General features: G+C 40.9%; 1 protein-coding gene across 3 annotated transcripts in view; it reads right to left on the bottom strand.

Annotated features, from left to right (window-relative positions):
• Nucleotides 1-23,254, bottom strand: part of ARHGAP10 (Rho GTPase activating protein 10) — a 152,694-nt gene extending 129,440 nt beyond the window's left edge. For all 3 annotated transcript variants that reach the window (XM_074823836.1, XM_074823837.1, XM_074823835.1), the window contains exon 1: nucleotides 22,935-23,254. In XM_074823836.1, the coding sequence (XP_074679937.1) occupies nucleotides 22,935-23,088 (154 nt within the window). In that variant the 5' untranslated portion in view covers nucleotides 23,089-23,254. The remainder of the gene's footprint in view (nucleotides 1-22,934) is intronic.
• Nucleotides 23,255-25,737: the final 2,483 nt, after the last annotated feature.

Below are 25,737 nucleotides of genomic sequence, written 5' to 3' on the forward strand. Positions count from 1 at the left end.
TGGAAGCAGCTAGCAGCTCTGAAAAGCAGCAGGCAAAAGTCCAGGCAGCTCCCTTGCTTCCACGTTATGAAGTAATACAAAATACATCTCCCCTTGCACAGCCAATTTCCACTTCAAAACTAAACACTGATGACTTCCATTAACTGCTGTCTTGTTGATCCTGGAGCATTTAACACATTTAAAAGCCAGAACAAAGTTCAAACCAGGAAGATAACCCCTGCACATGTGACTGCTGAATATGTGAGCAGGGAAAAGGCCTACACATAGAAAGAAAAGCTCTCTGCCTCAGTTCACCAAGTATTTCCAGAAGCTGATCAGGGAAAACATGATAGTGCATTTAGTGCAAACAAAAAAGCAGTCTGAAACACAAAATTCACTGCTCAAAGGGTATAACTGGCAGAAATACATGCAGAAAAGCTGTTATTTGGTTAGCACCCCAAACAATATTTAGAGATGCCATAAGGCATCTCTAGAAGTCTTTGTATCCATTACTCTCACCCCTGCAAATAGATTTAAAAAACAAAAACAAAACAAAATAACAAAGTTTTCTTTTATTTGAACACCAGCTGAACTGAGACACTATTTTGTGACATAAAGCATGTACACATAACACCAACAGGATTTCTTTTCCAAGAAAGACTGTGTATTAGAAACAGCGAGTTGGTAATTTGAGCAAAATAGCACATTCAGCAGACACACCTGAAATCCCTGATCGAAGTGCAGCACTACCTTTGTTTCTGCTACTTCCCCCATGTGCAAATGCAACTCCACAACTAAACATGGGACCAAGATGTGAATGGCCATCCCCGGGCTTGTGCAAATCCTGCACCCACGGGAAAAGGACCGCCAAGGACACACAGGGCGCATGAAAGAAGTGACCCACCACGGACATTCTTTTCAAAAACCACAAAAGCAAAATGATGCAGCAGCACTGCAAGGAAAACTGGATTCAAACAAGAAGCAAGCTTAACCTGCTGTTGGTTAAAGTCATGAACTCACAGCAAGACACGCACAAAGGATGACTCTGATGACATCATTTATAGCGGCTCAGCAGCTGGCAAACGCTGTGCAACGGTCCTTGGCTGGCCGCAGCTTTGCCACAGCCCTGGGCCATCATACCTCCTCCCCAAATCGAAATGGTATCTGCACGCCACACATCGCAAAGGCCTCTCAGCATACTTCTAGCTGCCAACTCCCTGCCTAGCTTCCATACGCGTGTCATGGTTTGAGCATCCCAAGCTCAAACCAGCTGTGGTTAGGCAGGAATTTTGAAGGAGCAGGGAGCAATGATTTTGTGCTAGTGAAACGCCCTGAGAAAGTTTTAAAAAAATGAAAGCGATGCATGTCTACCAGTACTCAAGTACCTTGGCATAAGTTATGTTTAAAAGTAGAAATAAATATATTGAATTAGGAAAGCTGGCTTCATGCACAAGCAAAAGAACAGGACTCAAAGAGACTTTGGTTTGCATTCCAGCCCATGTATAGACTTTGATAAAATCACTGACTCACACTGTGCCCCAGCTATTACATGGGAAGGTACCTCAGTCTCTAGGGTATCAGCAGGCTAAAACCTATTACTGAACAACATACTCAGATATTCAGTTTGCTAAGTCTTACTCTCACCACTTCTGCTACAGGTACATTGGTAATGAAACAGTGTACAGCTGTTTCAGTAGGGTATACCTATGAATCTTAAAAACCTGTGTTTTAAAACAGTGGGCAGAACTTACACTGTTTATACCTTAAACAGAGCATTAGTTATTCTTCGGGGAAAAAGATACACAAAGCCACAATTAAAATCTTTCAAAAAAGACATCTATATTATAAAAAAATAGCACTTTCAGGACTGAGGGATCTATCTTTTCAGGCAAATCAGTCTACAGGCACTGGTGTAATCCCAATGTGACTTGGAGGCAGAACTATAACAAATATTTAATCAGATCTTCCATTATAAGAGATAGATAGCCACTATAATTCTTAACCTTGATGACTCAATAGAGCAACGTTAAAGAAACAGTAGCTTCAACTACATACAAAAAAATTAGTATCCTCATCCCTGCTCTTCATTCATTTTAAATGTCGAACAAAACAAATTTATAACCTCAATATTAAGGCAAGTGTCTTCATGTATAATTTTGTTTCATTTCCTGGCTGTATTTCACAATAACATTTTTCAGGAATTTTGTTTAAAAGTTTTTAATACCACAACAGAACAAAAACTGATGATGCTGCAACTCTACATTCACTTCTACATAATGTTATACAAATGCACTAAGCTGTAATTTACAGTGAAGGTCTGCTGCATGGTAACTGACAACAATTTTGGGGTTTATTATCCAGATCACCAGATTTGTATCTGACCTAGATCACAAGCAACTAAGCAGATGTTTAGTCCTCCAGCTGCCAAATTCTTCATCATTCTATGAAGGCATGCCCATCGAGTCACATTCACATTGTGCAAATATATGAGATTAGTAAATCAATATTTATTAAAAAACTTTAAAAACTTAGCAATTAAAGAGCTTATTTTAGTAATTTAGGGCTCATGAAAGCTGAATACAGTTTAATTGGCTCATAGCTGCACCTGAAGTTCCTCCAGCATTTTCTAAGTATTAGCTTTTAATTAAAGAAGTTGTCACAGTTTCCACTCTCACATACCATGCTGTGTCACCAGTTGACTATATCCTCTTTGACAGTTATACTACATCTGGACCTTCTACAAATGTTGGTACCTTCTCCTGCAGTACTGATATGATTCAACTAATTGAGGGGAGGGAAATTTCACTGGGCATCAGGCAGTATGCTTCCCTATCCATTCTGCTCACCCTCTTCATAGTGAACAGATCAGCTAGGTGTGAACTAGCAAAACCAGAAGGCATTATAGTACTTTCCAGGATATCCAGCCATCTTCGGGAAAAAGAGTTGATGCTTGTATAAACAGTATTCTAACATTTTTATAGCACATTTTTTCATTTTTGTACCTAGTATTTACATACTAGTAATAAACTCCCTTTCCCTGACAAATTTGATTTATACTTCGTTTAAAAAAAAAAAGTCTAACAACATCATAGAAATCAGAGAGAAACAAAAAGACCACAAAAGGAAAAACCGAAAGAGCTAGCAATACACTGGGGGGGGGGGGGGGGGGGGGAAGACCACAGTACCAATCCCTGTGATGTAACTTAAATAATATGCTCTGATGCAACCAAACAGACCAAAATAATAATAAGATGCAAACATTTGTTCCAGTTTATCTTCTATTTATTTGAAACAGCAATGGGGTTGACTCAATAAGCCAGAATTAACACTTTTTCAGCAAAACTTGACTAACCTCTTATCAGCTGGACCAAAGGAACCTCCGGCTGCTCACAGCACAGCACTGCACTGCAGCAATCTAGCAGCCAGATTTGTATAATAAACAATAGGGTGTGAGAGAGCCAGGTTATCAGCTGGAAGTTGCTTCAGACAGCTGCAAACCTAGCTTTTCTTTGGCGTTCTTTGTGCTTTCAAAGGGGTTTCAGTCACAGACATTCAAGTTCTCTTTGTGTCCAAGGCTTAAAAGAGTTTGAGAAAAATGGAAATACCAAAGCAAAAAAGAAACTACGTATAACACACGCCACAAGCTCACCACATGTTTTTCTTATTTGTGTTTTCTATATTTGAAGTTTCTTTCAACTGCAGGAATCTTATAATCCATTCTGTGGCTCCAAGCAAAACATTAATAGGCAAAGCTGTTTTGCTCAACTTGTGTGACTCCTGCTACCTGCAGGAACGTGTAATTCAGAAAAATGCCAAACACTGTTCCAATCCCTTCTTCCTTGAATTGTAAACTTCTTCTTTAAGCTAGAAAAGAAGACACGGCCAACCAAATTAAAAAGCGGAAGAAAGAATCATGAAGACAATTGAGCAAATAGCCACATTTGGTTGAAAGCAACCACAGCTGTTTCTGACTATATCCATTTAGCCTTTTTGCCACAGTAATGCACAAAGGCTTTTCCTCTCATAGTGGAAAATTAAAATTAAGAAAGTCTTAAAGCTAGAAAGCAACAAAACACACCCATCCAAAGCTCTTTTAAAGGAAAAGAGAAAAGACTCTTTACTCCAGACTATATCATGTACTTATCTTCCCAACATCTTGGGAATTTGTTTACAATATGAATAATTTCCATTTAATTGCCTTAAAGCAGCTCTATTTATTAGCAAGCTAAATATATTTTCATTTCTTAATATAAATAAGAAAATTTTGATTTACAGAACACAGGAAGGCAATAAGGGAACAGAAAACAATTCTTTGTGCTTTTTCTTAAACTTAAAAGCCAGCATTTGCACGCTGCATATTTCTTCTGCAGAAACAACACCAGTGGAAATTTCAGGTTGCTAGAGGATTCTTTTATCTAATGTGACAGATAAATGATCTTGGTCATGTTATCTGCTGTTTCAGCTATCAAGCACGGGGACATTTCTGCACACTTATGCTTTAGTTGCTTTCTTTTTCTCAATTGCTTCCCTTGCCATTAAGGAAGGCAATAGCAACACCTAATACACTGCATGACAGTGTTACTTAAACATTATAGTCCATTTAAAAAAAAAAAGGGGGGGGAAACACTGGAAGTCCATAGTAAATAGAAAAGATACATGGTTAAACGTTGCTGCGCCTGATTTCCCTCTGCACTAGAATGGATTGACTTCCTGTGACTATCAGATACTCAAAATCAACCTGCTTGTAGTATTTGACAATGTCTGCACATCTACCAATCTCTTCTTATCAAACAAGGAACACTCTAATATTCTAATGAAGCATCTAAATAACCATTTAGCCTAGAAGAACTATAATCTTTTATTTCAGCAGAATGGACAAAGTATCTACAAAACTTGCCTAGATGTTCTTTCTGCAGTGCTCCCTTCCCAAAAAAAACACAGGCAACTCAATACAAACACATTCACTGCTGACAAGCCACGATTTGGCTACATGACTGTCCTGCCTGTATTTCAGGTATTAGCTATGTCAGACCTAATTACCAGAGACAACTTGACAAAGTCTTTCACATTATTCAAAAAAGATGCACTTGCCAAAGCCCCAGTGGAGGCCACAATGTATACAAATCTCACCCCAGCTCATTTGAGGCTTGTAGTTTTGCTGACAATTTTTCTCCATAAATTACTCCACAAAAATGATTATTTATCAGCTATTTATCACTATTTATCATTATTTATTTGTTAACTTTGCTGGCTAGCAAGCCTCTAAGAGTACCATCAGGAATTCAGTGACCCATGATGTACAAGAAATACTGCACGCCATGTTTACAATCAAATGTATGAGGTTTTCTTTCTACATGACAACTGCTACAGAAATTATACTGGTTTTAGTTGTACCAATTGTGAAGGTTTCTCTGTTAGTTTGACAGAGTGCTTCAGGCTATTCTGCCCCCAACTTTAAAACCTGCAATTCAAATAATAACCCTGTCTAGGAAAGGACAGCACATCAAAGAAGGTATATGGACTGTATTACAAGTTTTTCTGGTTAGTAAATTTTTCTTCCCTTCATTTCCTGTCAGGATGAGGGATACACAGATATCAGGATGCAACACACACATATACAAATACCAACGGAAGCTCACAGGATCACAATATGAACATTAATCATATTACCATGGTTTTCAGGCAGAAATACACAAAGTGATTAAATGTTCAGGCAATGTTTCAAGCATCTAACTTAAGTACAAGGGAAATTATTCAAGAGGAAGCATACGGACACATCTGATTAAGCTAGAATCCAGTATAGTGGATGCAGCCTCATACATGCAAGACAGAAAAGCACAACGTCCACTTTCCCCAGAGACCTTACAATAAAAGTTCTGTTATAACTTATACTGTAATTCAAATCCTTTAGTGCCAGAAAGGAGAGATTATACAAGTAATTGTTTAAATAGAAATGACATCTACATCTTCCAGGAGAAGTGGCAGAGCAGACAGGGAAAGCAAATAATCTGCAAGGACACGTGAGGGCAAACACTGGGGAGCACGACTCTGCAATCGTTAGTCACATACAGGTTGTGCGAGACACCCTTACATCGGGGGTCTAATACCTAACCAATCTGTGCTAAGGACAGGGGACATACCAATAGCATTGTAACACGAAAATTCAAATGCATACAGCGTGAAAGCCATTTAAGCATACAAACTACCATCACACCCAAGATACTAGGTCACTAAACCACAGAAGTCCTGACAGTCAAGGCGGGGATGGGGATGGAAAAAAGGTCGGGAAGGAGGAGAAAGTTCCAGTGCCTGCCACTTTGCACCGAAACCTTCGGCACCGGACAAAGTCTCTCACAGACAGGCTCTGGCCCTTACAGAAGTTGTATTAACCAGGGAGTAGGGAGTTGCACTGACAGCAAGAGGTAACATCTAACCCCAGGCACACCATGAGCTTCTCCTCTGGAAGCTCCGCTAGGGTTTTGCTGCCTTCTACCATCACAGTTTTGCACCTAGTGTGTGCAAGGCTCAGAATACAAACGTGCATCTAGGTGAACGCAGGCCCTCAAATATTTGTGGGTTTGGTGGGGTTTTTTTTATCTTTACTTCTTTAGAGGCACATTTAAAGCTGGAAGTGCAACTTGTACTAATATATGTACAGAAAAATGCTCACAAAAGTACTGTATAACTGTGGGATGATGCAAGATAAAAAATAAGAGATGCACTAGGATGTCAAAAAGAGACAGGAGTTTGAAGGGAGAGAAACCTCTAAAGAAAAGTGAAAAGGTCAGATTCACTCCATCGCAAAGACCTCTCTGTTCCTGTGGTCAAAACCCACAGCACAACGTTACAGCTTTTCTCCACCATAGCCCACTCTTTCAAAACAAGAGATTTGATCACACATTTACTTAGAGTACAGAGTTAGCAATTACAAAAGCAAATTAAAACCAAATCTGAGTATCACAAGCTGATCCCTCCTATTTCTACATCATAGCAACCTATACCAAAACAAGGTAAAACATACCAAAGACCAGTCTGGGAACCTTGGGCAAAGGTAGTAAGGTCAGTTTTGAACAATGTTCATGGTTGCATAAATTATACAGAACTGAGGACAGAAAATAAATGGTGATTTCCCAATTACAGTCTGGTAAATGAACAGAGTTTTCCCCACAGAAATTAATTGGTCAGTAAGACACATAAAATCGTTATCTACACCTCCTGTATTTAAAACTTTAAACAAAGTGTCATCAAGACAGATGAGACAAATTGTTCACGTACAATTAGCTATATGGATACAAAAGGAAAGGAAAAGCACTCATGTTTTCTTTCTCATATAAGGTTAGCAAGAGGAGGGAAACAGAATCTTCCTCAGCTATCTGTCTCAATTCAGAGACCAAGTCCCAAAGCAGGCATCTGCAAATGGGAACCTCTGCATAAACAGACCTCTTGCATTCTTGGTCTGATATCAACTCAGAGCACAACCATCCTCTTCTCCTTATTAGTAACAGAGATTAAGAAAGTGCTTTATAAGGTAAGTGATATTACTAATACCAAATTACCTTAAAAATTGAAAACTTTGTAACTACTGGAAACTTACAATTAAGCTGGCTTGCTGACTGTTGCCCATGAAAAAGCCCCAACTTGCTTCTGATTCTCATTTTGTCATCTTCTTTCCCACTGGTATAAACAAATGCTGCACTGGTTTTACATACAATCCATAATCTTCACTCCTGGTTTCCAAAGATTCACACTACTCTAAGACATCTGTCAATAATTAAACCATGTAAAACACTGGAACTAAGCAAATAAGATTTAGATTTCAGTTCAGTAGGAGACACCTGTTTTGTGTTAGAACAAAGACTTGAGTTAGAATTCACTTGCAGTGTTTTCAGATAATGTTTATTTGTTATTAGTTACCACTGTCAAGACACAGACGGATCCAAAAACTCAGTCAATTACTTTTGGGGCTGGGTAGCAGCCAGCAAGAACACTCATTCCTGGTTCAGCGAGAGTTTGCCAAATGATGAGAGATGTTAGCATCGGCAGGGAAAATTTCCTTTCTTGGCTTGTATCTGCTGAAGGCTGCAGTCACCAAATTAGGACTAAGGATGGGTGCAGAAGGAACATTTTAGGGCTAAATTTAGGACTGGTCTCAGTAATAACCATCTATTAGGACAGAGACTAAGTTGGTAGGGTCACCGAGATAGGAAAAGGAGGAAAGTGAGCCCAAAGTAGCAGTGAGCTTGGGAGGGTGCAGCTGGCTGTGTCTGAGGCAGACTGAAGCAAGTAGGAGCAGGGAGGCAGGACTAAGTCAGAGGACTGCAGCCAGCAGCAGGGTTAGCATGTGCGCAGGGTGGGACAGCCACCCGCGCCTGCGGCCAGAAAGGACTGCTAGGCACAAGGCGAGGTTTGGATAAACCAAAGCCACTGTACCATGACTAGTACAGCGTCTGTAGATTATTGCCTGACTAGACGTAGTTCTGGAATTGACAGATGGATTTGGGGTACATTTCCAGCCAGCAGAAGCCCACATTCCCGATTCTAACCAGGCACCAAGGTAAGCACAATCCCAGGTCTTTCATATTCCAGAAAGTACAAAGAATCAAACAGATGCTGCCTCGCTGGAACACTTAACATGACTCCATGCTAAAACCGAGCATTTAAAATCCAACACATAATCTTCAAATCTCCAATCTGCCACACCAAAACAGTTCTGATCACAGTCTGAAATTATCATACAATTCACAATACCACCTCAACATCTGCAAGATGTCTTACAAAATATTCTAATGCACAGGTAATAAGGTTAAATGTCAGGGCCTCCTAATTACTAACTCCATCTCCAATAAAGACTTGATGTGCAATCTTATCAAACCACTTGGTCTCTCACTTCACCCACCTGTAAACAGAACAAGCAGCCCAAACTACTTCACAGGATGTTGAAAGGCTAGCACACAAAATGCTTTTTTTTTTTTTTTAAGTGCTGTATAGGTCAAAAGGGTTGTTTGCTTATTTGAGACTAATCTCATATTTATGCATTTGATAGCATACCTACTTTATGTGACAGAAAAACACAATGCTACAAATAGAACACTGGAAACCACTACCAAGAACTTAAAATGAGTTGTGACTTGGCTGATCATAAGTAAGCAAACTCACCTTTAATCTTCCCGATGAAGTTTCCTGCACATAGCTCCTTCTACTGGGTTTTTCTAGTGACAACCCTAAATAAGGGATTTCTTGCTATCAAGAATCCCTACCACACCAAGCTGTTCACTGCATGATTAGAAGGCAAAGCAGGAATTCAGGTAGAAAGGAAATTCCTTCATTATTTCATATCACTAACGGTATGCAGAAGGATTAGTCATTGCCAGATAGACACGCTTCATTTTACTTAGTCACAGAGCAACAACTCTGAATTCTCCCCATCACATTCATTACTTACTTACAATGTAACTATGTATCTTACTGGAATCAAAACCATTCCAAAGAACAATAAACCAGCTCACAGGTAAACATCATCATAACTTAAGAAAACAAACAAAAATTAATTAAACTGTTTACTGACACCAAGGAATTCTCAGCTCCCTATACTGCACATACCACTAAAACATTACTGTAGGTTTTGATCCAGAAAGCATCAAAAGACAATTTGTGAAGTGACTGCCAGAAACCAAAGCCAACAGGTTTATGCAAACAAAAACCACAGGGGAAAACAAACGCGCAAATCCACTCAATAATGCTCAATAAATGAAAGCTGTCACAGCAATATTACAATGTTGTACAAAATAGTATGGATTTTTTTTTTTCCTGGAAAAGGTTAGAGAATCCTTCAACTGAAAAGGCCAAAAAAAAGCTGCACTAGAGAGGTATTATAATGGGTCCCTCTCTGGAAGCAAAGCAACTGCAAATAAGCAAGTAACTTCAAAAAACAAGCAAGCAAGAAACCCCACCAATCCCCTCCTCAGAAGAGAAATGCCATGCTGTCTTTCACTGACATTACTAATTATTGACATCAATGTATTCCATCCACTAGTTTTAGAGCTACAAAAGCCCTGTTTTTCCCCCGTAATTGTTCTCCTATGAGTAAAAATTCAACCAACATTGGCAACACTGGGGGTTTTGTAAGGGAGGGATGCAAATAGGAGAGATGACAGTTTACTCTGGGGAAACAAAAAGAAGAAAAAAGCCTAGGAACAACATTCCTATCGGTTTTGTCATTAACTTGTCAGCCGAGAACCCTCTCCTCTGTAACATTGGTGGCTTGTGTCAATGTCATCACCAGACAGCATTCATTCTGTTCTTGCTCTTTGAGTAAATTATCCCTACTCAATAAATTCCTATTGCGTAGGAAAAAGCAATGGCAGATACATGGAAGAAAAGGAAAAAGTATTTCTAAAAATCTAAACCATACCTTTTCCAAAGACTAGCAAGGGATTAGAGGTACGTACTTCAGAGAGGACTTGATTCAGCCTTTATTCTGTCTCAGTAGCTCTATCCCAAACTCTCTTAGGAACCTTGAGCATGTCTCCATGCTAGCATGTGCTAAAACCCATGCTATAGAACCTTTCCTGCTCTTCTTTAATATTCAAACTAGAACATCCACATAAATTTTCACCAGAACAGGCAGCTAAAGACATCAAATGAGGTGAAGGAGGCAGCAGTCTCTGGCAGGTTATGGCAAGAATCATCTAAAAAGTCACACTACTAAGACCTCTCAGAAGGGAGACGAAGCGAGAAGAAACAGAAGCACAAACCACTGAGTTAATGTCAACTATTTTCCAAGAAAAATTCCTTCCTGGCATCCCCCAGCGCCTCTGCTCTGGGAATGCCACCCCAACCCACCCATTCAGGCACTCAGAACAAAACTCGGCAGCTGCTCATATCTCTCTCAGCTACTACACTAATAATAGGGTCCAGGAAGCAATGTTCCAATAACACCATTCAATAATGTCCTTGTGAAATGTGAGAACAGCTCCTGACCACTATTAAAATACAGGAATTTTCCATATTTAAGAGAGAAACTGAAGGAGAGGGCCTCAGGAAAAAATCTTCTATGATAAAGAATGGCATCATTACTCAAAAGATAACTCTCTTCACACTTGAAGACACAAATTCTCTTCACAAGGATTTGCTTTCAAATCTGAGCCATCAAAAGCATACAATCCCATTTGTCTGCTCACAAGCCTTCAAGATCCTAGACACAAGCAAATCACAGCTATTACAAGAGGAACAGAAAGCATATACAGAAAACTTTATTTATAAAAGGATTTAAATTGAAACAAATGTTGATAGAATTGTTTGCGTTTGTTTGATGCTTTTGGAGCATCAGAGGTTTTTGTTTCAGGAGGGGCTTTGCTTGTTTGTTTCTGTTACATGTTCCTTACAAACACTGTCAAGTTCCATTTAGAGAAACTTTTACCAGAAAGAAGCCGGGGGGGGGGGGGGGGGGGGCGGGGGCTAGCCAATTAATTGCTAATGTGGCCTAGTTGCCTGCTCCATCCAAAACAAGACTGCTACTTTTCTTGATCAACATCTTAATTCCTAATTTTATTTTAAAATGCATTGATAGTAATAGTATCAAACTAATTTTCAAGAAGGTATCAAAGCCATCTTCCTTGTAAACACTTTAAAGAACTGCAAACAAAAGGTACAATGAGAAAAAAAAAAACAAAACAAACTTCTCAATGAAGCAAGTTTTGCAATAACTTTACAAATCTGACCACAGAGCATTATAACAAGGTTGACATACCTAAATTTTTCTTCACATATGGATACTTTCTATAAAAAAAGTGAATGACAATATGCTACAAACCCTAGGAAAGCCAGACTGCTGACTTAAATTTCCACTTGAATAATCTGCATGGCAAGGGCAGAACAGCTGCTTTCTGAGTTCATGCTACCGTGCTCTCCATACTGAGATGTCTAAAACATGACTGTAGGAGAATATGGCACATTCTCCTATCAGATGCTATATTAAGCTAATTTACTTGAAGAATATAAAAAAAAAGTTTATAACTACTGCTCAATTCAAATAATGACTACAGAAAAAGAGCAGTGGTGCAGACTCACATAATGCAGCAGGGACTGATACACAACGTTTCTCTATGACATTTCAATATTTGTGAAATGCTTTATAGATAAATGTCCCCAGGCTTGAGCCAGTAGGTTAGTAATGGAAAGAAAGATATAAAAAGGTGAAGGGCTTGCCCAAAACTGCTCCCAAAGTCACAGCTTGCTCTTTTGTTCATACCATAAAATTATCCATGTATATGAAAAGACAAAATATTTTTGGCTTTAAGGGAAGAAGCTTGGGGTGAAGGAATGAAGACATGTCATCATTCCATTAATTTAATTCACTTGTTTGATGCTTAGTGTCTGGTCAGAACTGTGCAAATAAAAAGCCCTACACTACATGTTCTTTTTTCTCATGTTCTATTAAGGAAGACTCAAATCAGTTACAAGAGGAGTAAGTAGTGATCTATACAGGCAAGATGCAGAGGAGAAATGTAAACTGTATTGTGCTTGCCTCCAGATAAAAATCTAGTTGTATAAAAGATGAAAATTTCACCCTCTAATTTCACTAACCTTACAGACATGAACCACATCCACTATAGAAAGATCCTCAGGACTGACAGCAACCTATAGCAGCGATTTTTTAAAAAAAAAGCCCTATATAAAATACAAATTATGCTGCACCAAAATATAAGGTATTTTTGTAACTGAAAAAAGAGGAATTCATTCCTAAGGCACATTCGAATCACAGACATATGAAAGTGGTTAATGGAGGCAGGAAGGGAAATAAAATTTCCAGATAAGTGAACACAACGAATCATTTCTGTTGAGTCTCAAAGCTACATTTTCAAAATAATATTTACAACTAGGAGAGTAGCTTGAAGGATTTCTACTCCTTAAATACACACATGAAAACTCATTTTCTGCTAAGTGAGTCATCATGATTACTAGGCCAGATATAGACACAACCCTTCTCGTGGGTCTTTCAAACTTCTAGTCATTAGAACTCAACCCTCCAGGAGGGCATTTCCAGTCCTCAATTCCCTCAGAGCAGGTTACACTACTTGAGCACTACCTAGAGATAACAGCCACCAGTCCTCAGGTGCTCGGGCTCTGCAACAGATGGCTGAGTCTTTCCAAGACAGAGAACACATTTTAGCTCTTCTTAAACCATGGTATCCTGTCTTTTCTAGGTTCAAATCTTCAGTTTTGCTCTAGGCCCTCAAAATTTATCTTAACATTTATTCCTATACATGAGATTCAAGGGTGTAACACAGACATTTCCTTAGATCATTATATTAAGTATACAAAAATTTGAGCTGAATATCTGGAGCTTAGCCTCATTCTTCCATAAATCATAGCAAAAGACTGCAGTATATGGAGAGAAACAGCTACCAACAATAAAAATTCATGCTTGACTAGGTAGTTCCCTACCCCTGAAGGAGGGCAGCCTTTACCCTCAGGTGCAACCCTACAGAACCCCAGGGGAAGAGCAGTAATGGTGTTGATAAGACACAGATGTGTTTTGTAAAAAAAAAAAAAAAAAAGAAAGAAAGAGCCATGGGACAGAGGAGTGTTTGCAGATTCTTTTTAGCATTAGATTCTTTTACTTCTATAAGTAAAAGAAGTAACAAAGGATGCAATGCAGCCAGGTGGTTTTATTTCTTTTAGCAAAGGTGCTGAATCTGCTGGAACAGGGGAACAGCTAGGCAAGAGGCACAACAGAAATTTGAAACTGTGCATTTTGGAACGACTGAAAGCATAAAGGAAAATGAGGCACAAGAAAAGTACATTAATATTACCACGCAGCAAGAGTGTTTAAGAGCAGCCTGCAAGAAAGTCAGCTTTGTTCCAGAAAAGCTTGCAGGCTTAAGAGTTGAACCGACAAAAGCTTTGGAGAAACTAATTCAGCTTGTAACTGAAGCTTGTCAATCAGACCAGGACTTTTCAACAGACAGAGCATACAACCTGATATTTTAACGGGAGAAAATTATCGACAATGTCAATTACACTGTTTTGTTCTCAGAGCACCGATGTGCTTCAAAGGCTGAAACTACTCAGCCTTCACAGTCTGTTAATCCACATAAACTACAAACTCAACCCCATGACGGATTTCTAAGAATAGTGACCCACTGCCAAAATGGTATTTCAAAAAGTTTTTCTCAAGTCCCTGGTAACCTGGCAGCAGGCTCCCTCCACCTGTTTGCAAGATGGTGGGATTTTTTTTTTTTTTGAAGCAGCATTTTCTAAGCAATGATATTTTCATTTAAATCTGCTACAAGTTTTCTTAACAATTTTTTTTTGTTCCATTATACCTACATTCAAATATTATTAATATTTTTCAAAGCATACAACTCTTTCTAATGACTGACAAAATCACAGATTAAGACAAACAAGCAAAAATAAGGTGCTCTCCCTCTGCTTAGGAAGAGAGCCCAACTTTTGAGATTTGATACATTACAGTAATTTTTCTTAAGCCTGAAACACTGCAAGTGTAACACAAGCTTCAGACTCTTCACCATTAATTCATTCATCACTTCTAAGCCCGCATGCATCAGTCTAATGGAGGAAATGGACAAAGTTCAAAGCTAAAAAACACTCACCAGCCACAGAGTGGCTGAGAACCTACTGGACACCACACACGCTACAACGTCCTCCAGGGCCCAGGCCTGCTCAGTTTCATCCTGGATACTCAGTTTTCCTTGCCAAACTAAACAAAGCATTTTTTTTTACTTTTTCAAGGACATGCAGTCCCAACCAGCCAGGCGTATATGCAAAAGCTGGAGAGAACTAAGGGAAGCTGTATCAACCAGAGCAACCAAGAGGCAAAGCCTTCACTCTGACCTACCTAATGAGCTGATAACCCCAACCTGCCCAGTCCTCTCAACTGAAGGGGCAACAACAGGACATTTATTCAAAGGTGTGGGCAGTAGTAAAACCACATTCCATTTAATAGCACTGTGATTTTCCATCTCTGTAGATTTATTTTTCCCTCCCACTGCTCCTTTTCCACAGAGGACAGTCTCAGCATGAATGATTTACAGGAACTTCTGATTTGGCCTTGGCCTGCGATGGCCACATTGCTTCTGAGGGCCTGGATGTTTTCTCTCTATTTTTATCCTGAAAGATGAACACACACACAGAAGGAAAAAGAACAAGGGAAGGAAACAAGAACAGAGTAGAAAGAGTAAAAGACATTCTCAAAGAACAGGGTGGCTGAGGAAGCTCCATCCATAGGTGCAAGTAGGTATGGAAAAACAACAACACAACATTGAGGTCACCTGCTGACTATTGCTAAAAACATCTGTTTAGAAAAAGAATTTGACAATAGCATAAACCCAGCCACAAACTTCCCTTTGCAACATCTTCCTGCCTAGTGAGATACCTCAACATGCACTTTGAATAGCAGGCATACATCTATCACAGACTTATAACATGGGGCATTTTAAACTGCAGCCACTGTAGCTGCCCTCTCTTCTATCAAAGTTATACCTCCAGGGGAGCCACTGGGATGGAGTACATGTGCCTACCTCAACTCATTGCAAAATGGGGTGGCTTAGTTTAAACTTGGCAAAGATGGGTTTGTCTTAGCAACAAGACAGATTTTGGGTGCTAATTAAAAGTGACAACTACAGTGGGTGGCACCAACCACCAGTAGAGAGAGATGTTAAATTCTGTGAACAGTAGTTTCTTAAACTATTCTGTCAATATGTGCCCAAGCTCATCTGAGTATGTATTTTACACTCACTAGATATTCCAGGAAAGCATTCAACTGCTCAAAGTGTCTTAATTTGCCAACTCAAAACCATGAAGACTTTTAAAAGATGATCAAAACACTGAGCATGTCTTAGCATCTCAAGAACAACTGCCATAGAACAACAGCAAATCTGGTTTGGATACTCCACAAAGTGGCATTAGACCCAAAAGGAAACACCATCAAACATAAGCAAGTCATAAAAATTATCTCAAAAAGCCACAACCCACCCTTATCAAAACATTAAGCACATTGCCAAGATTCACACGCTGTGGACTATCTCCCTCAAACAGCCAAGCCTCTGTTTTTTAAGTTAACAGTAGTGACTGAGGTTGGTATTGTAAAACAAAAGCACTAAAGTCAATGTAAACTATATACATTAATTATGTAATATTAAAAAACAGCCGGGGAGGAGAAGTACGGTGCCGCAGCTCTTCTGTGCCGCTCCAAAGCACATTTCCAAGCACTCCCTACCCAAAGAGAAGGCAGAGCACCTGGCCTGGCTACTCCCCTTCCTGTACATCAGGGAGGGAAAGAGAAAAAAAAAAAAAAAAAAGGAAAAAAAGGAGCACTCCGGAGCAGTTGCCTCCCCTCCCTGCTCCCTTCGAAGAAAGTCTGTGCCCATCAGAGGCATTCTGCCTCACTAGAGACTATGAAGTTGATTTTAGACTGAGTTGAGAACTAGTATCAGTGTTATAAACTCTGCTTGTTAAGATCTGCAACGTTTTTGCAACAGAGCTGGCAAGCGTTGGATAATTTTAGCAACAGCATACACCTGCAGCCTTAGCAGTAGGTCTATTTTTCTTAATTGCAAGCAGGTGTTTGTACTTTACAGAATGTAGGGCAAATCCATCCTTTTTTCCAACTCTTTAAAGTGGATTCAGATTCCATAAAATTCAATATCAAGTTTCTAAAACGTTTGTCATTAAAAAAAAAAAAAAAAAGTCAGGAAAAAACTTTCCAACATGATCCACCAGACTTCTCTAAAAATTACAAAACGCTCTACTTATTTCTATTGGTTTTGTCCTGAAGACTGACAGTGACACTAATCACTGATGTCCTCTTTAATGATGGCTTACACAGTTTATCTAAAGCTGAAAAATTAAATCTTTCCGCAAACGACTAAAAGACAGAATCACTTCATTCAACAACACCCTGTCACATCTCTTATCACTGAGAAAGTTCATGTACATTCATGAAAATTCATATTTTCTGAAATCACATCTTCTAGTTCACTAGCACAATGCTCTGCTTTTAATACAGAAAAAAAAAAAAATAATGAACAGTGGAACATCCACAGAACAAAGAAGGTAATGGAGCTAGTTAGTAATCCAAGCTGAAAAGACATGATTCAAGATGACAAACTGGCATCCTCCACAAAATGAGCTTGACACTTTTTATAGCTACTGACACAGTAATGAATGCTTTACTTCGGGTGGAGCTAAACGCAATGTTCTACAGAGTATTTTCTTAAAAGAAAGCACTTCCCTGATCCTTATACAGAAGCAACTTTATCTGCAAGCAGAAAAAAAAAAGGTACTGTCTTAGTTAATTAGGCCCTAGCTGTGGCAATTATCTTGAAGGGAAGGGAAAAAGCAACATTCTATTATGTTATTATAAGCAGTTCCTTCTTAAGGGAAAGCTGCATCAGATGGGCCCCAAAGTACCCGTTTGCCTTAGTTTTCTAATGCTTCTATTATTGAGCTGAATTCCAACAGAAAGGGGGTTTTTTTAAAGGTATATACTGCTCAGTAGCCTTTGCATACAGGATGTAGATAAAAATTACTACTAGGGCAGTGCTAACTGTGACCTAGCAGAGTATATTTCAAATTTAAATCTCAGTGTTCACTTAGAGCATTTATTTGCTTACTGTTATCACACCTAAAGCATGCCTTATAACAGAAATAAAGCTCATTTTTGAGGTACTAATTGAAAACTAAACCAGCTTCCTAAAATGCTAAATGTAAAGATTTATTAATTCACAGCTCTCAGTGAATTCAAGGGGAATTAATCAAAGGTAGAGTCCTAACTAACCACTGCTGATTTAGGAAACTCTGCACACAAGTTCAACCAAGGCCTTCTCGCAGTATTCCACACTCCCCCCACCTCTGCCTTGCTAAGAAAGAATGACATTAGTTTTTCCTTGGTCTTTGGATTCTTTCTAAATCTTTAGTGAATGTCAATTTCTTTTCTAGAAGTTATTAATGAGTCCTATATTAACTGTTTTACCTTGCTTCTTTGACATGTACTGGAGTGTCAGTAGAACAACATTTCTGTTGCAGAAAATTCCTAAGACTTAGAGCTGGCACACATCATACGTTCAGCTAAGTGGTTTCGTAACTGCAGATTATACTAAGGAAAGCTTTAAAAAATGGACAATTAGTGCTTAAGAAAAAAAAAGCACCATGGCTCAAGTGATCTGAGTGGCTTTTATGCTGTGTTATTATGTGGATTACAACAGCTTTTACGGTTACATAATTATATCCATATCAGGTCAGACCAAAAGCCTACCGAGACCAGTATCTGAGAGGTCAACCACCACCACACACTAAGAGAACTGGCCAGGAAAAAGAATGGGGGTTTAGCCAACTCAGACATCAGACTGGGTGTTGGGTTTGGATTAGGTTCTTCAGTTGACTTTGTTAAAAGAAAGACTCAGCCTATTCTACTAGGTCGGAGATGGCATTGGGAATGGACAACAAGATTTCCTGTCTGCTTAACTTCTTGATGGCAAACTTGTAACTGACCAGTGACTAATAACACCTCAGAGGAAAGGAAAGAGAATTCACTACTTCTTTTCTCACAAATGCAGAAATACTCCCTGGAGTAAACCAGCAATCTTCAGTAACAGTTATCAGTAACTCTCTATATTCCAACAAACTCTTTCTACAGATAAAAGAAATTTGGTTCTTGTTTTGTATTCTGTCTGGAAGAGTGCAAGCTATAACCCCTCTGTCAAAAACATAAAACAAAAACAGCAATAAAGTCACCAGAAGCCTGAGCGCACTGAACTGCCTGCAGAGACCAGCACCAGGCAGCAAGGATGTCTGTTTTCCTCCTCTGCTGCACCAAATACAATGGCCAAGACCTCACAGAACTGAGCTCAAAATCTAAAACCTCAGGGTACAAGGGGAATTACCCTGCTCTCAGCTGAAACAGAGACAGCAATAGCATGAGGGACAGGCCTACCCCTGTGAAAACCACCCAGTGGGGCCGATGGGTAGTGAGCTTCTCAGGGTGCAAGTGGAGGAAAGCAGCTGCTCTGCATTCTACCACAAGTGATAAGAGGATTTGAATACTGTGGTGCCCACATGGAAGAAGATGGTCCTGACCTGATGAAAGGCTTTATAACGCATTTTAGCCATGGGGCCCATATGGAGCACCCTTCCCTATCAAACTTCATCAAGGCTTCCCTTAGCTGGACACTGCATATGGACCAGCCCTTGAAAGCCTCCTCTAGGGAACTCAACTTTTCTTTTTTCCCCCGACTTCTCCATCTTCTGCCTTCATTAGTCCATTACAAAGTCGCTGCAGTTGACCCAAATGAAATTCTGCTCTGATCTGAGCCTGAATCCAAGAACAGCGACGCTCCGCTCTCAGGCACATGGAATAGCTGTGAGCTCTCACAAGTATCCTTTGCAAACCCCCTGTGAGATGCCCAGGGCCAAAACCTATGCTCATGTTGACTCTTCCCACTCCACCCTGAGGTCTCAAAAAGTGGCAGCTCCTGCTGTACATTTACAGAAAAGTCTCTTCTCCAAAAAAATATCTTCAAAATCTGCAAACAAATCTCACACTCGTGTCAAGTGACCAAGAGCTGGACCAACACAGGGAGAAGAATTTGGAAGCAAATACATAGTATTTATCCAGTGTATTCTTAAGCTTCCAACAACTTGCATCTCAGAGATTTTAAAAGCTCAGAACTAAACCTCTCAAGTTCCTTTCATGTTTCAGAATAAGGATTCTTGATCAGGCACCTTTAAATTCTGCTTCTCTCAACAGAAGAACAACAAACTCCATCCAGAAGTTATTTATAAATTATTTTGATCTTTACTTGTTTAACTGAACTGGAATCTCCTGAGAAATATTGCATTTCTATTTTAAAAGGCCTATGTGTATACTGCTTGTATTTACTGATCACTAACAGTGGAAAAAAAGTTGTCTTTCTGCACTCCTTTTAAACATATTTAACTGTCATAACAAAAGAAAGAGCCACCTATTGTTTATTCATTCTTCCAATATTTAGCTTGAACTAGACAACTCTGTGATTCAAACCATTACACAGGAAACACAGCTTTGAGTCATTCTTGTTTATCTTTCTATCAGATTCTTGAAACAACAGAAACTTAAAAGTGTAAAGACACACTTGAGGTGTGCTTCATACTGGAAACTCAACAATGTAAGAATGCAAAAGAAGCTTTTTGTTTTTTCATCGTTCTCTTCTTGTACTAATAGAAAACAATTCTTCTGAGTTTTAGGTGGAAAATACACTCCCATACAACAGAGGAGACAAATGGAAAGGAGCCAAAGAGAGGATCCATGTCATGCTACTGGTTTGTCCTGCGAGACACAGACAACTCCTGTGATTCCAGGGAATGGTAGCAGTATCTGCTTCCCACCTCTCAAGATGTAACCTAGGGCAGGAAGCATCAAAGCCATTTACAAGGCTGTCTGTCAAGCAGGAAGTGGGATCTATTCAATCACATCAGTTATTCACACCTAAAGAATCCTCACGACATTTCTCATAAGCCACTGCTTTACAAGTGAAATAAGGAAAGCGCTGAGGGAAACACAGGCGGTCTCCACTGCAGTCACTTCATTTCCCACAAATTTAAGAAAAATAGTGCGCCTGCTACATTTTATAGACCATTCAGAAAAGCTTATTCTGCTCACATTTCCATTAAAACAGATGTAAATCTTGTAATTTAGCTGGTTCTAGAAACAAATAAATACTTTAGGTATTAGTAAGATGACATTTTTTGTTCAAAAAACTAAAACAATTTTCCAAAAATTGTACTCAAGTGTTGTCTAAGAAGCAGTCATCTAAGCTCTCAAAATGCCCTGCTTTATTACCACATCCTCTAGATTGTGGCAGGCCAGTCTTTGTGCAGAAAATGCATTTTTAACAGAGGTGAATATCTAGCTCTATGTCTAGACCACTTCTTGAGCTTGGTTTTTAGAATGAACATTAATCCCATTTGGTTTCCTGACAGCAAATGAATCAGATTCCTCAAAGAATTTAGATGCCAATGTTTTCTTCTGAAAACACAAGGAGGACCAACACCCTAACCGCTGGGGTTTTAATGGGTTTTAACTCCTCCTCGTGTTTCCTCTGCTTCAATTTGTGTTTTAATGTCTGTTGAACTGTGGCAGAGGAAGACAACTCAGCTTCAGACCTGTCATGAAAGGCACTCTAAAGGAGAGACACAACTGCAGAAACCTGAAATGTGAAAGGAAGGATCTAACCTCTGTTTCCACTTCTCAAACAAGTATGCTGAAGCACAGATGTTTGTTACAATAAGGTACAGCATCTAAGCTCAAGCAGAAAATTTCTGCCATCTCAGAAAGGAAGGAATTGCTTAGACCTGACCACCGGGCAGGACCTCAGATAGCTTCTCTAAATATTTCTCACGGGCTAGCCCCAAGTATTTCATCAAGTACTCTCCTGCCAGGTGGCTCTGCTTGGCACGCTGACTCCCTTGGCTGCCGTCACACACAGAGAAGCGCACCGAGCACTGCACACCAAGTCAAAGTTACCAGCACAGGAATCTGCTGTGGATAGCAGGCTCATACGAGTTCGGGCTTTCCTCACCACCATCAGCTCCACACTTTCAAATTAAGTTCTGTATATGTAACCTTACATGAGAAACCCGAGGGTTTGGGGCGGCTGCCAAAAGGCTGTCTAGATGCTTGAAGAATAGAAGTGGAATGATTTCCCCTCTACTGTTCTTATGCAAGTTTAGGGACACTTTTTCACTTTGCACTCCAAGTTAAGATGATTCATATTGACACTTCAAGTCACAGATTTCAAATAATCCTCAAGGAACACGATTTGCAATAACTGAATATTAACTGGCCAAAAAATAAGAGTTACAAAAAAGTGAAGCTTGATTTGACATTTTCTACCTTTTTTCACCCAGGCACATCAGAGCCAAAAACGGGAAAGAATGTTTCTTTACTTGCACAAAATGAGTTATCTCCGGTTTTAAAACCCTCAGCATATCCAGGCAGCTGCACTGCTCAAACCGTTGGCCAAGTCCCTCTCAGTTTAAGGGCAATATCTTGAAAGCGTGGTCCCTTGCCTTCAGAAGTTTTCCATGATACCAAAGATGCAGTACACTTCTGTGAACACAGCGCCAGAGCACTGCATTAGTGGGTTTCTTTGAATAATAAAAGTCAATCATCCTACTAGATGCTTAGGAGACTGCACTACTATATCTTAAGTCAAATGGAAGAAACTGTATTACCACAATACTGCATTAAGAACATGCGTTAATGTGGTCATTCAAAGAAAATAACATGATTCCTATATAAACCACAGCATAGCTAACCACATATATATATAAAAATGTGTATCCTTTCAACAAGTAAAATGCAAAATTAAAAAACACCGTCACATTTTTAGAGGCCAAAGACACAGAACCGGCAACTAGTGCTGTCACTGCAGAACTGTAAGTCTGCTAACTCCTGAACATACTTAAAATTTTGGCAAAGGGGTATTTTCAGCAGCCTCTTCGCAGACTACAAACGCATATACATCGTTATGTGGAGATTCGCAGTTCACAGACGCTCGGCACCGGTAAAACTTGAAACCAAGTCCTCTCCGCGGATTTAACATCGTGGCTCCCTGCGGGCTCGGCACCGCCAAACACAGAAGCCAGGCCCAGCCAAGAAACCGGGCAGATGCAACAGGCGTTACAAGAAGCGGAGGGCGCTACGAGAAGGGGAGCCGCCGGCGCTGCTGCCGCTATCCCTTAGCCCCTCTCCAGGGCGCAAAGGGCTGGAGAGATCCGACGTCCCCAGAGCGGCTGGTGGGGGACGGGAGGGAGAGGCTGGAGGAAGGCAGCGCAAAGCTCCTCGCAACAAAAGCCAGCGCCGCCAGCTCAAACTCCCTGCGAGCGCCGGGCCCCGAGCCGCCGGGAGCCGCCCCGCAGCGACCCGGTATCTCCCCCCGCGCCCCTCCACTCACTTTTGGTGGCGGCGATGAGGTTTTTCCCATCCTTGAGCAACTCCTTGATAAACTTATTGGTCCTCTCCAGCTCGGCCTCGTGAGCTCGCACCCGCTCCCTGAACCAGGGGCTGTCCAGGTAGCAGTCGCTGAACTCCAGGGGCTGCAGCCCCATGGCTGCCGCCGGGCCGGGGTGAGTCCCCCCGCCAAACCTCTCTCGGCGACGCCGCAGCCACCTCCCCGGCACTCCGGGGTGTAGCGGGCGGCAGCCGCGGCCACAACGGGAGCGGCGGCGGTTCTCGCCTCCCCGCGCAGGGCTGGGCAAAGGCGAGCGGAGCGGAGCCGCCCTCCCCGCCACGAGGGGCGGAGGGAGGCCCAGCCGCGCCGGGGCCCGCCTCCCGCCGCTTACACGGAGCGCCGGGGCCGCGCCTGGGCTCGTAGGCCCCGGGAGAGCCGCCCGCTCCGCCGTTGCGGGCGCGCTCCGTGCGGGGGGACGCGGGCGGGTACCCCCGTACCAACCGCCGGGTCCCTCAAGCGAAGCCCCCCCCCTCCGTTGTGCGGGTGGGCTGGCAGAGCCTGGGCGGGCCCCGCGAATGCGGCGGTGGCAGCAGGCCGCGGGGTGCCCGGCCTCACCTGGCAGGGTAAAGGTGGGAGCTGCCGCGGGTGGGTGGTTCACCTCGCGGAAACTTGAGGTGGAAGGAAGGGCAGAGCAGCCCACGGGTGGCTTGATCCGAAATCAGTTCGTGGTGTCGGGGTCTGCTTGGTGGGGATACGCCAGCAGAGGAGCTGGCACTGCCCGCCTGCCCCGGCCGTGAAATAGGGAGTAAAGCAGAGACAGCCTCACCTTTGCGCCTCCGTTTATTAAACGAACACAAACACTGCAGCGAGAGCAAGACCTTGAGAATACCACTCAGTGCCAGATTGTTCTGGTTAAGGATGCTAGGAAACCTGTGGAGAAAAAAAAAAAAAAAAAAGAAAATACTTGTATTTATAATTTCATGGTTTTAATGCTTTAACAGTAGTGCAATTCATAGTGATTCGGTGGGCCTTTTTTTAGATGATTGGGGCTATATATTCTAGGCATGAAATATATGTCTAGATGTCTTCTTTAGGAATAACTTCAATCTATTTCCTTTCCTGTAGTTTGGCAAATTTAGCATTGCTTCCTGCTCCTTTGAAGCAGTGAGCTTTGGTATTAATTTAAATGTATTATTGTTGGGCCCACAGTTAAGCCTAGTCTGCACTGGCTGAGAAGGAAAACAGAGCTGCCTCTTTTGGATATAACTTATATTTTGAAGACTCGCACTAAAAAAGAGCCACTTTTACCTTTCTTTTAAAAAGTTGCACCCAAGATTTCTAGAAATACCTGAGATGAAGATAGTTGGTAGTGTTACTATCAACCTTCCTCTGTATGACCCCAGGCACTGACTTGCCAAAGTCATGTATGGAAACGAGTGGGCGCTTCAGCAATCTCATTTAAAACTACTCCTGTTTGTAGAATCACTGTATCAGGTAGGATTCAATCTTGCAGATATTTAGTTTTTTTAATAACGATCCACTTGGGAGTCTGCTTCAGAAACTAGACTGAGGGGGGGTGTTAACCCACCTGAGTCACTGAGCTCGAGTAAGTAAGCACAGAATTTGGTGATCAAAGGCAAAGATAACGCCCTCATTGTTCATGTAGATAAGGAAAATAAGAAAACACAATTGTGTAAAGAAAGGGGTGGGGAGAGGGGGCTTGCCATGGAGGCTCATGAGTAATCATAGTTCCTGAAAGTATTATGAAATACTGGTGTGCCCATCTGATTCAGCTGCTCCTTAAAAGCGCAGATGATTTGTCTGAAATCACAGCAGGCCAGGAGGTGCTACTGAGAGCAGACCCTGAACCCTAGCAGCTGTCCCACCTGTGAGATCACATTATCTGCAGTAATATATATTTTCTAATATTATCTGAGAAGTTACTATGCTACTCAAAGCTCTGTTTAAAAATAATTTTAAAAAAAATTAGAGAAATAACAAACAATCCTTATCTCTGTTTACATTACTGGAGTAGCATTTCAAGGGTAAGTATGCCTTTTGTGAATACTTTATTTTGTCCTGTAGTTGTCAATTAAAATTAGAATAATATTTTTCATGCTTGTTTATAGTTACTGTAATTTCCCTATTATAATTCCACTGAAGTGTTGTAAAGTAATTGGGTTGCATGCATTATATGGAGTTGCTTGCATTCAAATTAAAAAAAAAAAAAAGAAAAAAACTTGAATGTTTAGCTTAGCCCTGAGTTTTTTACCAGGCAAATACCTACCAGGTCTAAAATTTAGATTTGTCCTACCATGACAGGCTCATCAGGGGAAATTGGTCCATCTACCTCAATGATGTGAAGTAAAAATGTATTCCATTCTACTTGCAGAAAAAAGGAGCAGCGGTAGTCCAACAGAAATATATACATACACACAACATGGGGGTTTTTTTAAATAAAAAGAGTTAACTTGTGTTTACATAATAAAGCAACGAAGCAAATTCACTGTCTTAGAATCATGGACTGGTTTAGGTTGGAAGGGACCTTAAAGACCATCTAGTTTCAACCCCCCTGGCCTGGGCAGGGACACCTTCCACTAGCCCAGGTTGCCCAAAGCCCCATCCAACTTGGCCTTGAACCCTTCCAGGGAGGGGGCAGCCACAGCTTCTCTGGGCAACTTGTGCCAGGGCCTCACCACCCTCACAGGGAAGAATTTCTTCCTTTTATCTAATCTAAATCTACTCTCTTCCAGGTTAATGTCATTACCCCTCATCCTATCCCTACACCCCTGATCAAGAGTCCCTT

This window comes from Strix aluco, chromosome 4, assembly GCF_031877795.1.
Source record: "Strix aluco isolate bStrAlu1 chromosome 4, bStrAlu1.hap1, whole genome shotgun sequence".
Taxonomy (NCBI): Eukaryota; Metazoa; Chordata; class Aves; order Strigiformes; family Strigidae; genus Strix; species Strix aluco.